General features: G+C 40.6%; 2 protein-coding genes across 10 annotated transcripts in view; one reads left to right on the top strand and one right to left on the bottom strand.

Moving 5' to 3' along the window:
- Positions 1-8,884, bottom strand: part of SENP1 (SUMO specific peptidase 1) — a 53,293-nt gene extending 44,409 nt beyond the window's left edge. The window contains exons 1-6 of one of the 8 annotated variants that reach the window (XM_043563772.1): positions 7,999-8,504; positions 4,787-4,834; positions 3,477-3,578; positions 3,208-3,338; positions 1,150-1,234; positions 257-298 (exon numbers count right to left, since the gene is read on the bottom strand). In XM_043563772.1, coding sequence (XP_043419707.1) covers positions 257-298; positions 1,150-1,234; positions 3,208-3,321 — 241 coding nt within the window. In that variant the 5' untranslated portion in view covers positions 3,322-3,338; positions 3,477-3,578; positions 4,787-4,834; positions 7,999-8,504. The other 7 variants (XM_043563766.1, XM_043563764.1, XM_043563768.1 and 4 more) reach the window with 7 other exon arrangements.
- A 1,006-nt stretch (positions 8,885-9,890) lies between these two features.
- PFKM (phosphofructokinase, muscle) overlaps positions 9,891-14,285 on the top strand; it is a 44,771-nt gene continuing 40,376 nt past the window's right edge. For both annotated transcript variants that reach the window (XM_043563762.1, XM_043563761.1), the window contains exons 1-2: positions 9,891-9,981; positions 10,634-10,756. In XM_043563762.1, the coding sequence (XP_043419697.1) occupies positions 9,900-9,981; positions 10,634-10,756 (205 nt within the window). In that variant the 5' untranslated portion in view covers positions 9,891-9,899. The remainder of the gene's footprint in view (positions 9,982-10,633; positions 10,757-14,285) is intronic.

Genomic DNA, 14,285 nt, shown 5'->3' on the forward strand with positions numbered 1-14,285 from the left:
ACTCAACTGTCCTTCCCCTAGAATGAGCTGTCCAACCAGATTTCAGGCTCTCTGCTCATCAGAAAGGCCTTTCCAATAATAATGATGGCAGAGTTACTTTCTGAGCCAGTTAACTGATTTTTGCATACAAATTATGCACACCCTATGTGGAGACCATTTCCCATACCAGGAGAGGAAATCCAGAGCCCAGGGTAAAGTACCACCCACCTAAATGACATTTAAATATAATATAAATCTAAAAGATCATCATACTAACGTCTTTTTAGGGGAGGAGATCTCATCTTGCTGACAAAGAATCCTGAGGAAGCCAAATAACAATAATTATTATTTGCATTTCATATTTATAATCTCAATTTATCCTTATAAAAATCCCATTAGGGCAAGTTCAATGGTATTACTAGTATTCCCATATTTGCGGTAAGGTGAGGAGATTGAAGAATTAGTAGTGAAAAGACATGGGAAGACCACCATCATCTTCCTGGGTTGTAGTGCCAGGAAGCTAACCAACAAAAACCTCTTAGTTTCCCGAAGACAGAGCCAGAAGATAACTGTTAAGTCCTAACCTTAGGAAGGGGGCAGATGGAAAGTCAGGCAGGCCAAGGACTAGGAATAGCCTAGAGAATGCGGACTTCTGTCATGGGTCACAAGCTGAATAGGCAAGCCCTTGAATATGCAAGCATGGCTGTGGCAGGTGCTAGACAGAAACATGTAGTTAACATTTCCTGCCCTGATGGAGGGACAAGCTTGTGTAGAAATAATTTTTTAGGATTCATGATTTCAAGCAAAATAAATTGGCTAGCTCTGTGCTTTAAATCCATCCAAAACAAATATCCTTTACATCATATATGCATATTAAAAAAAAAAAAAAGCCAAAACCAAAGCTGTACTGCTTTTCACAATGACATAATGAACAAGTAAGGAAATGGATTAAAAAAAAAACTTTTCCATTAAAAATATGTGGTTTGAGACTAGGTCAGTAAAGTATTACAGCAATGCTCCTTCCCCATTCACACACACAGTGATGTTTTATGGGAGAAAATACAATTTTGCTCTTGACAATGTTTTCACTTTGAGATAGTAAACACAAACAATTTGCTAGGAAGAAATCTGAATGGTACAAATGCCTTGACTCCAAGCAATGCGTCATACCTGAATAATAATTTGGATTATAAGCTGCACTTCTTGTAGAACACGTATAAGGTCGGTCCAAATTTCCTTCCCTGGAAGGTAATATCTAAACAAAGCAAAAGATTTTTCGTAAATCATATTTTTACAATAAAATGGGATAAAAATTTATACTAGGAAAAATGTACCATTAAACAAGATTATGACATATTTCAAAATTCAATATAATTGTATTTTTATATACTATAAATAAACTACATACTAATAAGAAAGAAAAATACATAAACAGTCTGATGGAACTACCGAGGCTTCAAGGGGAAAAATGAGCAAAGTATCTGTTACACAACTTAATGCAAAGGATGTTCACTAGAAGGTAAATATACATGTGGTATATCCTGTTCTGCAAGCCAGCTGTATCATTTATCAAAGGGGGTGACAAAATGTACCTGTTTGGAATCTTTTGATAACTTCATACAGAAATTCTTAATCAGGGGTGGTACTGCACCCCAGTACCAATCTGGAAATGTGTGGATATATATTCAGTTAAATTATTAAAAATGATTATTGGGGGCAGATACTACAGGCATTTAGTGCCCAAGTGTCAAGAATGCTAAACATCCTGCTATGCTTGGAAGAGATTCACACAGCAAAGAATTGTCTCATCCATATTAGTAATGGCTTTCCTACTGAGAAAAACTGCTTTATTACTCAAACCTTAATGTGCAAATAAACCAGCTGAAGATTTTTTTCCTTTTGAAAAAAAAGTATTCATTTTAGTTCCAGGTGTACACAATTATCCAAATTTTCTGTGTTATGCTACACTCACCACAAATCTAGCTACCATCTGTCACGCTGTATTCCCTATGCTGTGCCTTTTATTTCTGTGACTTATTCATTCCATAACTGGAAGCCTCTATCTCCCACTCACCGTCACCCATTTTGCTCCACTCCCCTCTCTACAACCATCAGTTTGTTCTCTGTATTTATAGATTTTATTCTGTTATTTGTTTATTCATTTATTTGTTTTGTTTTTTAGATTCCACACGTGAGCTAAATCATATTTGTCTTTCTCAGTCTTATTTCACTTAGCATAATATTCTCTAGGTCTATCCATGCTATTACAAATGGCAAGATCTCATCCTTTTTAAATGCTATATAATATTCCATTTGTATATGTATACCATTCATCTATCAATGGACATTTAGGTTGCTTCCATATTTTGGCTATTGTAAATAACGCTGCAATAAACACAGGGGTGCAGGGGCGCCTGGGTGGCGCAGTCGGTTAAGTGTCCGACTTCAGCCAGGTCGCGATCTCGCGGTCCAGGAGTTCGAGCCCCGCGTCAGGCTCTGGGCTGATGGCTCAGAGCCTGGAGCCTGTTTCTGATTCTGTGTCTCCCTCTCTCTCTGCCCCTCCCCCGTTCATGCTCTGTCTCTCTCTGTCCCAAAAATAAATAAACGTTGAAAAAAAAATTTAAAAAAAAAAAAACAACAAAAAAACAACAAAAAAAAAAACCACAGGGGTGCATACATCTTTTTAATTCAGTGTTTTCATTTTCTTTGGGTAAATACCCAGTAGAGGAATTACTGGATCACATGGTATTTCTCTTTATCAGATAAAAAGTTTTAAAACTGTAGATTCTGACTGAGGAGGTCTGGGGTGAAGCCTGAGATTCCGTATTTCTAACAAGCTCCCAAGGGATGCTGTTGTTGCTGGTCCTTTGAGAAACTACACTTTTTATAGCACTGGGAAATCTCAGAGCCTCTGAATATTTACAAATTACCCATTTAATCCCAACAATTTTAAGACACTAGTTTAAAAGAACACTGACCTGTGTTTTTGTGATTATAATATGCATAGGAATAAAATGTTTTCTAAAATAAACAGTTCTCAAAGAACTCATACATAGCCTGGTTCTTGTTTTAACTTTAATATATCAAACAAAATTCAGAACACCAGAAATACCAATTCTAAAAAGTTTATATATACATTCGTCCTTTTGAGTATGGCATTTAAATTACATTAGATGAAAACTGAAACCAAAATAATTCATTAAATAAGGGAAGAAAATTATTCCTAACCTGATGGTCAGAAAGTGAAAGCTGGTCCTCTGGAAAACCTGTTTGTCCCAGGAGATGGGTTTTGAATATGGAGTTGTGGTTCACTAACGTTACTTCTCCAGCATCCATCCTCATCCTATCAGCAATATCATCTGCCAAAAGAATCCAGAATTAGTTCAAGTCATATAATTCTTCAATAACTACTTTCCTATGAACAAATCTTTTCACCTAATAAAAATGATTCCCAAAGAACAGCTCTATAGTCAAATAAAACCTCTTTCATAACTAACCATTGGCCAGCAATCTCAAAATGTCATTGTCAAAAAGAGGCCCATGTGCAGAAATTGGCTCATTTGGAATTGACTGAGATCATCTGCCAAACGGTTCAAAACCTGTATAAGTAAGTATTTAAAAAAAAAAAAAAAAACCACATTTAATTCAAAGTTTCTTTAAAAAATTAAATTTTCCCTAAAGAAATGTTGAATGTTTTAACTAGAAAAGAAGTAACTACTTAAAAAAAAAAACACACACACACACAGGGAAAAAAACTCATCATTCAAAAACAAACACTCAAAAACAGTTCATAACTGTTTATTTCCTTTGTCTAACTCAAAAAGTGCTTAAAAATGAATCCACCTGAACTGTATTTTCTGCAAAAAGTATAATGTATACATATGGCTCTTGACAGATACCAGCTCAATTACTACAATACTGTGGCAGAACCTTACTTTATAACCATCTTTGAGATCTTTGTTAATGTAAGAGAATAGAAGCAAATGAGAGTGACAGAATTCAGTGACTTACACTGACATCAGCAATTAGAGAAAAGGGAAACAAATGACCAGGTAAGAGAGACAGTAGACTAAGCAAAAGGAAAAAACAGAAACAAGAGAGAAGACTAATGTGAATCTAAAAGGAGCACATGAGATGTTATAAGATGTGTAAGATCTAACTGTATAGACTGTTCAACCTATTCCTAATTGGCTACTAGTCCTGACTTTGTATCGATCCCCTTTCTAGACATGAAGAACTATGAATAATGCAAAATGTTGCATTCATAGTGAATTCTCAATGTTACCAGCTAAGTGAAATTTTAAAATTTACCCTAATCAAATTATTCATCACAGAGATGGTGGTATAACATAGTACAAAAGAACCGGGACTCTGAAACCAGGCTGCCTGAGTTTATATTCTGGCTCTGCCAGTTATAGTTGTTTCTTAACTTCTGTGTCTCACTTTCCTTGTTGATATTAAACACCCTTGTAAGACAGTTGTAAAAAATTAAATGAATTAATATATTTTAAGTGCTCAGAACAGGGCCTGGCACACAGTAAATGTTTGCTGGTGTGTATTTGGCTTTTTCAATACAATGAATGAGAAAATGGTTCCAAATGATGCTATAAACAGTGTCTCAACCAAGAGTATTGTCTAGTATTACAGTATTACATAATTAAGTTGAGATCTCTCTTAAGATTATTAAGCACAAAGATGCAAATACTGAAAATGTTAAAAACAAAACAAAACAACAACATTTTTTCATTCCAACCTAACTAATCAGAGTAACTAAAAGACTCAATTACTACTTCAGAGTTAGACTTACCCATGTCAGGTCTTTTCACATCACTGACTTTAGCAAAGATACAAAGTTCTATAAAAGAAGACAGAAAACGGAAATGTGACATACTGGAACACCTCTTTCATACAATTATAGAATAGGAAGCCATTCAAAGTGACATTTGTGTTCTTAGGAAAGAAAAATATAAAATGGTAAGAAGAGATGACTTGATAGAGAAAACAGACACTAAAACTAACCTGAGGCAATTTGAAACATTTCCAGAACCTGAGCTGTATTAGACAGCAATCACAGACTACCCACAGAATGACAGAACATTACAGCAAGAAGCAAGTTGGGAGTGCCAAACCTTAAAGATTGATTTGTATATATATGGTCATAAAGTTAGTGACTGAACTGAAATTACAACCTGGAAATTCTTCACAAACTGTTCCTTTATTACCTCATGCTAAACCATTTAATTAAAAAGTGATAGATCTTGTGGTGGTCCTATTAGACTTCTTTTCTAGAAGTTTTACTCAGTGGCCAAACATAAAGCTACTGACACTCTAAGAACAATCAAGGAATATTTCCCAATTGTACTAAAGTACTTTCTCTCCCATCATTAATTAAACTGCTACAAACCAAAGCCCCTTTACCTACATGAAATTTTCTCCTCTGATGTATCCAATTTTCCCAGAAAAAGGAAGTTAGAAGCCTAACTGCGTGGAACTAGGTTAATAAACATGTCCTTGGCACCCAAGCTTCTTGGCAGATTGAAGAGGAGACTAGGGATGGTAGCAGTCACACTTATTACCGTCATAATCTCATTACCAAATTTTTAAAGTTTATTTATTTTTTTGAGAAAGAGTCCACATGCATGCATGCAAAAGCAGGAGAGGGGCAGGGAGACAGAAAGAAAGAATCCAGAGCAGCCTCCATGCCCAGCACAGAGCTCAAGGCAGGGCTCGATCTCAGGACTCTGAGATGACCTGAGCTGAAATCAAGAGTCAGTCGCTTAACCAACTGAGCCACCCAGACGCCCCACCATATTTTAAAAAGATTGAGCATATCATCAACTTTAGTTTGTCATCAACCTTATCAATCAACTTCATCAACTTTAGCAATATCAGGACTTCAATCTACTAAGGGCTAGATGATGATAACAGGTATTCCTTATGGTCACAATAATGAAATGTAGGCACAACGGAAGCCTGCTTGAGCTTTTCTTGGCATAGCTACAGACTAAGCAGAGCAATCATCTGATTACCCAGTCTTGCTGGGGAGGGTTCCCAAAAAATTTAAGCCTTGTATTCAGGCTTCAAATATATTTCCAAATGCTCAACGTAACAAAAGGCTTCTATCTGGAAATTTTCCAGGTATTCTTTCCTCTTCTTCCTTTTTAAATAAAGCAGAATCCCCTGGGTTCCACATTAATAATTAAAGCCCCACATTTACATTGTAACACAAATGCATCCAGCTTCTTCAGTGTGCTTATGTTACTTTCTCTTTGGCATTTGCCTTTATGTTAGAAGTAGGGATATCTTACTCCAAGATTCAACATGAAATGCTGGATCTGGAAACGTTAATGCCACCAAACTCTTGTAACCCTAAGATTTTTTTGCCTTTTAAGAAAAGTATTCCGGGGTGCCTGGGTGGCTCAGTTGGTTAAGTGTCAGACTCCTGATCTCGGCTCAGGTCATGGTCTCGCGGTTTGTGAGGCTCTATGCTGAAAGTGCGAAGCCTGCTTGGGATTCTCTCTCTCCCTCTCTCTCTCTGCCCCTTTTCAGCTCACGTGCTCTCGCTCTCTCTCTCTCTCAAAAATAAACTTTTAAAAAAGTATTCAAACAATATTTCCTAGTTCACACATTGTTCATTTAATTTACTAAAAGAATATAAGCTATTACAGCTACTCAGGTGAAGTCAATAGCTGAACACAAAACAATAGGAAATTTGAAAGAAAAAAAAAGATGGCGAAGTCCTGACAGTGACAAAATGTAACAAGTATGGCAAAACATGTATAAGCTTACATGCAAACAGGTGACTGTAAAAGAGAATGTTTAGAGCCACAATGAAGTTACTAGAAAGTATTTACTTAAGGAGAGGCGATTAGCTTTATCCAGGACCAAATGCGGTTAGAATAATTTATGATATGAGAAGGGAATGGAAATATGGAAATGACCAAGTGAATCATTCTAGTCTGAACTCTGGATATGTATATGGTACAGTTCGTAGCATACGCCACGTATTTGCTTGTGTTTCTCGTATTTTCACATGCCATCTCTCCCAGTTAGACTCTAGCACCTCAACACTGTAACGCCTTAAAACACTGAGTATTCAATTCCTTTCATACACAAACATTTACTCTGCACCAATTACATACCAGGAATACAAAGATGAGTAACAAATGGTCCCTGCTGCCGAAACACTGTCAACTGGGGGGAAAACAGATCCATAAAAAGATCCTCATAGCAAGAAAATAAAGCCAGTGCAATTGGTAGGAGGCGTGGGAGTCAGGTAAAGAAAAGACTTTCAAAGCAGTAGTCGAGTTACATCACCTTGGCCTGAAGTGGCAGAACCTGTTTTTTAATCCATTTGCTCCCTCTAGACTTAACTCATCAGATGGGTCACATGAAGACCATGTCTGCAGTCGGGATGAATTGGAATGGGGGGGGGGGGGGGCGGATGAAAGAGACTTCTCAAGAGAAAAATGAAATGAGGCTTCCAGACTGGGACTAAAGGGGAAAAAGGGATCTCTAAACTGGAAGAAGATTCAGGGATCATGCTTAAGAGATGCATAAGGTTTCACTGTAACTGTAATTCCAAATTCTATGTAATCTACCTTTCAACAGGAGCCCGTGACACCAACTAGCTCCACAAAGACTGAGGAGATGGTGTGATCTACTCCGTTCAGAATATCCAATTAGAACAAAGACGCGAAGTAAAGTAAGTGGTAGCCTCTATTAAGGCTTTATATAAATTTTATAAGCACCCCCCCCAAATAAGTGTACCAAACGTGAAGTGAAATGACCTCAACAAGGCTGACTTGAAAGTGATAAAGGAGTAAGTTATTGCCAACGAGATAAGTGAAAATACTGCAAAGGCACCGATAAACAGAAATCACCAAACTGAAGAGAAGCCGGGCATATAACCCAGAGAGACCACGTTAGGGCACACCAAGAAAGAGACGGTTCAAGGGAATTACCAGGAGGCGATGAGCCAGGTAAACAAACCGTGGCAGTTAAGGGGTTTTTCATAACCTGGGCAGGAGGGTCCAGACGTTTCTTTCTGGTGGTGGCACACTAGCGATATCACGTCTCGGGGAGATACCACAGAGTAAAAGAGTTGGAGAAATGTTTACGTGAGACGCAGAAGTAGTCGAGAAATATCACTCAGGTCTCAAGGAAGGCGGGAGGTGAAGCAGGTGTAACAGAAAGCTGAGCTTCCCGGTGAAAACAGCTTTCCCGTGAGAGAAGACCCTGCTCGGGCGGGAAAGCCCCGAAATCCCAACCGGCCTTTTTGCCCCCAGGAGGGCTGGGCGCCGAGATGGGGCCTGTGGTAACGACAAGGGAGACGGCCTCTCGCCGGCCCGGGAGAAAGAGGCCTGAAGGAACGGCCTCGGGAAGCCTAACTAACGGCCGCCGGCCACATCCCGGCCGGTGGAGAGCCGGGGGGAGGGGAGGTGGTCCCAGGGGGCGGGGCAGAGGAAAAAGCGCCGTCCCCACAGCCCTCCCAGCTTCCGCCCAGCCCAACCCAGGCCGCTGGGCCCGGACCGGCACTGCCTCCCGGCCCAGGCTCCCTCCATCCTCACCCCTCCCCCAGCTTCCCGCCGCCACTCACCGAACCGGAACCGGCTGCTATGCGAAGGGGTTTCCGGCCGGGCGCGGAACGCAAAACCCGGGAACCGCCGCGAACCGGAACAGCCTCCACAACACCGGAAGAGCCGTCCGGTGGCTGTGGAGGGGCGGGGGTGGGGCGGGAGGTCAAAGAGCAGAGTTGAGGACTCGGGGGACGCCTGCGCAGTGTGGCCAGGCCTGAGAAGCCCGGGGACCATCCAAGGCTGAAGTCATAGTTTCCCTGTTCCCCTTTCAGTTTGGGATTTTTTCTCGTTCCCGTTCTCGTTCTCGGATTACTGTTAGTGTGCCCGTCGTCCTTCGCTTTTTCCTGTTCCCTCGATCCCCTTGCACGCCGTCTTCTGGTTCCGCTTGGCGATTTTTGCTCTCGCTCAGGTTTCCATGGCAGCTTTTTGCTGTGGCCGTCAATCGGAGGAAACTTGTGGCCACTTTGACGGATGTGGACCTGAGAGCTAACTCGAGCTCTATACCGTGTTTCATTGAGAATCACGGAACGTTAGTGCTTGTAGGAAATATTTTAATCTAACGGTTTCAGGGAAGTGAAGTCATTTCCCAAAGTTATAAAGTGCATGGGAGATCTGGGACTAGGAAACACGTTTCTTAATTTGCAGGCCTGTAGTCTTTGCACTACATCATGCTTGATTGGCCATTCGGGAGAAGAAAAAAAAAAAGCAGTTTGGGATTAGTTTAAGTTAGATTCTGGAAACGTGTGGCACTTTACAGACCTCTGGAAGAGTTTGAAACATAGGGAGAGGTGTGAGGAAAGCTATTGGCGGTTCACCAAAGACCTACTTTTCCCAGTAAAAATAGAAAAGGATCCAGGAGTCTGCCCTCTGGAGAACTAAATGGCCCTGGTGTTGCTCCTGTGACTGAATGGATTAACATATAATCTGTACTCAAAAAAAAAAAAAAAATTGAAAGAAATATGTTTATTCATTCAGACTTTTTACAAAGTCCTTCAACTAGGCCTCTGGACTCAGGCCCTGTCTAGAAGTCTTGGAGAAATGCTTCTGAGTAGACCCTTTAGACCTCAGAAGTCTGAGCTCAGACTTTATTAAAAGAACGGGAGTCTCTGTAGGCCCCAGCCTCTTACCTACTCTGGAAAAAAGGAGATGCTTGCTGAATTCAGGAGATCTTGCCCTGTCAAATACATAAAAGTAGATTATTTGCATCACTTCACATGCTGATACTACATATTGTCCTGTAGTATTGGGCATACCTGATCCGTATCAGTTTTGTCCATCTTAAATCATTCCATAGATCTGTTCATATGGCTTAAACTCCGTCTCTATTTCTAGGAGACAGCGATGCATAAGGAGGAATTTCATCTGAAATTTTTCATGTGTGTGATTCAATCTCGTGGGTTAGTCAGGACTCCTCAGAGCACAGGTACCATTGTCTCCTGATTATAGACCAGTGACAAATGGGTTCTCTTGCAGGAATTTCGATACAGGATGTAAAACTTACTAGTCTAAATGTAGGCTTTAGGGGTCAACTGACTTTATTCCATCCCCACTATCGTAAAATATTTGTCACTGAGTCATGTCTCTTCCTTGCATAAGTATCAGCTGAGATTTTGGTCTGATATGTGGAAATAGGCCCAGGCAGGTAAGGAGGACTTGGGAGTTAAGGAAGAACAAAATTTATAGCACATCACCTGGTAGTTGATTTCTCTGTCCCTTGTGAATTATTTTAACCTTTCTGGGCTCATCTGTGGGAGTCCTGGTTACAATTGTCATTGATACTCTAAAACCTATAAGATAGAGTCCCAAAGAAAAATGGCTTTCTATTACATTTCAGTCTCAAAGTATCTAGAGATATGTTCTGCTTTTCTCTCATTTATGTCAAAGGAGTAGAACCTTTTTAAAGGTAAGATAATATTGAGAAAAGTCATCACTTCTCTAATTTTTCACTGAATTATGGAAAAAAGGCCCTGGACAGCTGAGAGTTACAGAGAAAATGAAGGAGAATAAGTAGCACTTCCTTCCCTGAATCCCACCTTGAGGATAACCTCAAGTAACCTAGAGATACTGCTTTTCAGGGGGAGAAGCTTCAACTTCCAGCATGCTCATACAAAAGCCACCACCTGAGATAGACAACATGAAGTATCTACATGCTACGGATGGTCCAGACACTGTGGAAGGCATACCTATTTTGAAAACTGGTGAGGCATGTAGTTAAACAAGGGGGTGGGGAGAGGTGGAAAGGAGTGTTGGAAAATGAAGTTTATGCATACATTATAAATTAGGATACAACTACCAAATTTGAAATATGAATTAAGACACAAGGGAGAAAGTGTGTGTGTGTGTGTGTGTGTGTGTGTGTGTGTGTGTGGTGGAGGGGACATAGAGAAAGTAGGAGATCATCTGGGAAACTAGAAAGAGGGACAGTTCTCTCTATGAAGAACACCTTAATTTAGTCAATAGTAATTCAACTGGCTCATAACTGTAAGGCACCAATCTAGTTTATACTATTATTAGCAACCTGGATATGTAAAAATGTGAAACTCAATGGATTATATAAAGGAGTTATTATATTGCAAAGTGATTCCAAATATTGTAAAAAATACTCACCTTAGGAATCCATTTAGTAACAAATTTCTGTTGTATATTTTAAATAGTGTTTAACTCACAATTTATATGAAACATTGGAAACACATCCCTAGGTTTCCTCTCAAATGAAATACATCTATATTGGAGTTAGTTCACTGCAAACATTGCATTCCCACATGTGCCCCAAAATAGACTAGAAATGATAGAGACATTGTACAAATTATACATATAAGACATAACCTTGTCATTTTTCTAATAGTTTACAGTTTGACATTATTTAGTCCAGATTATTTAGTCCAACTCCTTATATTTCAGGAAGAAATTCAAGTCTAAAGTGATCTTCCTCAAGAACTTAAATTCATTGGAATAATTACTCTCAGCACCTATGAAATATATTGCAGCATTTATCCAATAATCTTTTGAGCAGTTACTATTCAAAGTCATTATTCTAGGCTCAATAGCTGTGAACACAAACTAGCATTTTCCCTTTCCCCCAGGAGCCTCTGATCAAGAAGGGAGTTAAGTGAAGAGCTTGATAGTTTTGAGTAAGTGAGTAAGTGAAGTGCTTGATACCTTTGGTTTGAAATGAGCGAGTGAGTAAGTGAAGTAAGTGAAGGGCTGGATACCTTTGGTTCAAAATGTTGAATTTCAAAAGAGGATGCCACAGAGATGTAGGGAAGGGAGGGACCAACTGACTGCTTAGGCAGAGCTTCACTGAACTCTAGCAGGGCACCATGTAGGCAGGGCACTATGGTCCAAGAGCCAGTCCTAAGCTTTGAAATGCATAAACTATAGCTTAATTCAGTCTCATAAGTGAACCTAGAGTTAACCATACTCACAAGAAAATGGTTTATACACAAGAATATCAACTTACGATGACTTTGGAGTAATACGTATCTATATATGACAACGATGTGGGGTCTGTGTCCCTTTAATCAGACTTGCTTTGCCCATCCATAAACAGCTGTTAGGTATAAGAAATAAGCCCAGCTGGTGGCCTTGTCCTACAGTTCCTTGAATTTGTATAGATTATTTCTTATTCCTTTATCTTCCCTGCTTTTCTCATTCTCATTTTGCTCTATACCTAATACTCACTTCAGACCCCCTTAGCTCTGATGACTCATTTGGACCTGCTTCTGTGGTTTGAACTCAGCATTATCCCATGGAAAAAAATTCTGATGTTAACTTCTGCCTTTAAGCACTGAGACCCCAGGTAAGAGCTACAGTGAATCCTTCCAGCTTTCCCACTAGAGATGAAGAATCAATATTGGGACGTCTGTTCCTCCTTATCTGTCTCTCTCCCTGCCTGCTTCCCTTTGTTTCCTTCCTTCCTTCTTCCCTTCCTCCTTTTCTTCCTCCTTCTCTACTTCCCTCCTTCTTTTTATTCCTTCCAAGAAAATTGGCCAAGCGCATACTATGTCCGGCACTATAGTTGGCACTGGGAATAAAGCGGCAAACAAAACAAGTACATTGCCTACTTGCATGAAGTTTTAGTCTTGTAAGTAAGTAAGAAGTAATCACATAATCACACACAGTGGGATTATTCGAATGGTCCTAGTACCATGGAAAACAATAATATCACATAATTAGAATGTAAAAACAGGGTACCTAACCTGGCCTGAGAGGTTGGAAACACCTTTTCTAAGGAAGTCCTGAGAGATGAGTGTGACTTAGCCAGGAAGAGGGGGTAGAAAAGCTTTTTGGGAAAGAGGACAGTAGAATCTGAGTTGAGAAGGAGTTTGGCTCATTAGAGGAATAGAGAAGACCAGTAGAACTTGGGTGAGGGAAGAGTAGCTGGAGAGTGAACTATAAGGATAGTATAAGAGCCAAATCATGCTGTGCCTTCTAGGTCAAATCACTGAAGAGTGACAGGTCTGGCCCCTGGGTTGAAGATGAATTGGAGGGGGCAAGAGTGGTCACCTGATCTGGTGGGATGGGAAATGTCACTGCCTTGCTCCATTCCTCACGTAGGGCATGAGTGAGGAAATCATGCCATCAAATAGCATGGTTGGCAGAGGTGAGCCCAGAGCTACTGATGCCAAAACACCCCCAAAACCTGGCCTGGCGTCCCTCAGCTGCTGCTGCTGCTGCCAGCCTGAAGAATGCATAGGGACTCCTTCTAGGATGGTCAGCTTCTTGCCCCAAGTGAAGCTATATGTGGACATGCTGAGCTCTAATCCTGAAGAAAAATGGAACACATTTTGTTTCTAATCTCACACTTGGCAGGGAAGCAGCTGCAGTTACTATTTTCTCCAAATCCCTGCACATTAGAATAGACAGCTCTGCCTGTACTACGATGAGGCAGGCTGTGTGTGTGTGTGTTTCTGGCCTTTAGAGGGTCAGTTCCTAACATAGGGAAGCCATTGGTTCCCACACTGGGGCACAGCAAAGGAGTGAGTCACCTAGGCCCTAACCTTTGCAAAGAATGGTGGTTAGAATTCCCGGGGAGCCGAGAGTGTAAGACCATCATCTCCAGCAGAATGGCTCATGGGCAGCAGGTAGCTTTGTGGGCCAGACTCTGGTCCAGCGGATCCAGCTGCCCACTAGACCTAGAGCCTCCCCTCTGCATATACCACTCCTGTTCACTGATGGACAGCCGGCCTTAGTAACCTGTGACTCCTGAGATGACTACATATCGGGCTGCAAATGAGGGAGCATACCAGACACCCATCTGCCCCTGTGTTACCACTTCTCCTTGGAAGGGTAAGACCTTACTACCAGATTCCTCACTTCAGTTAGGCTATCTGTCACCAGCATGGCCGAAGGTCCCCCCACCATTCTGTTCTTTTAACAGTGAGACCATCAAACCTGCTCACGCCCTGGTTTATGCAGACCAGGATGCAAAGTTTCTCCAACACTGTGAATGCAACTGATACGTAAAGATGTCACCATAGCCAAAGTTTCTTCCAAGCAGGTTATACTGTTTTCTGCATCAGACACAAGATTCTCCATATACAGATGCCATGTTATAAGTGACCCAAGAACCTGTACCCTTGTTGAAGGAAAATCAGTGGGGGTTCTGCCTCTATAAAGATCATCTTAGTCTCAACTAGTTGCCATTCAACATTGATCTCCTGGTCCCAACCTTCTAGGACTAGCTGCAGAGAACTTAAGTTTTCATGAAGCTGAAACTCTCAGGGC

This window comes from Prionailurus bengalensis, chromosome B4 (assembly GCF_016509475.1).
Source record: "Prionailurus bengalensis isolate Pbe53 chromosome B4, Fcat_Pben_1.1_paternal_pri, whole genome shotgun sequence".
NCBI lineage: Eukaryota > Metazoa > Chordata > Mammalia > Carnivora > Felidae > Prionailurus > Prionailurus bengalensis.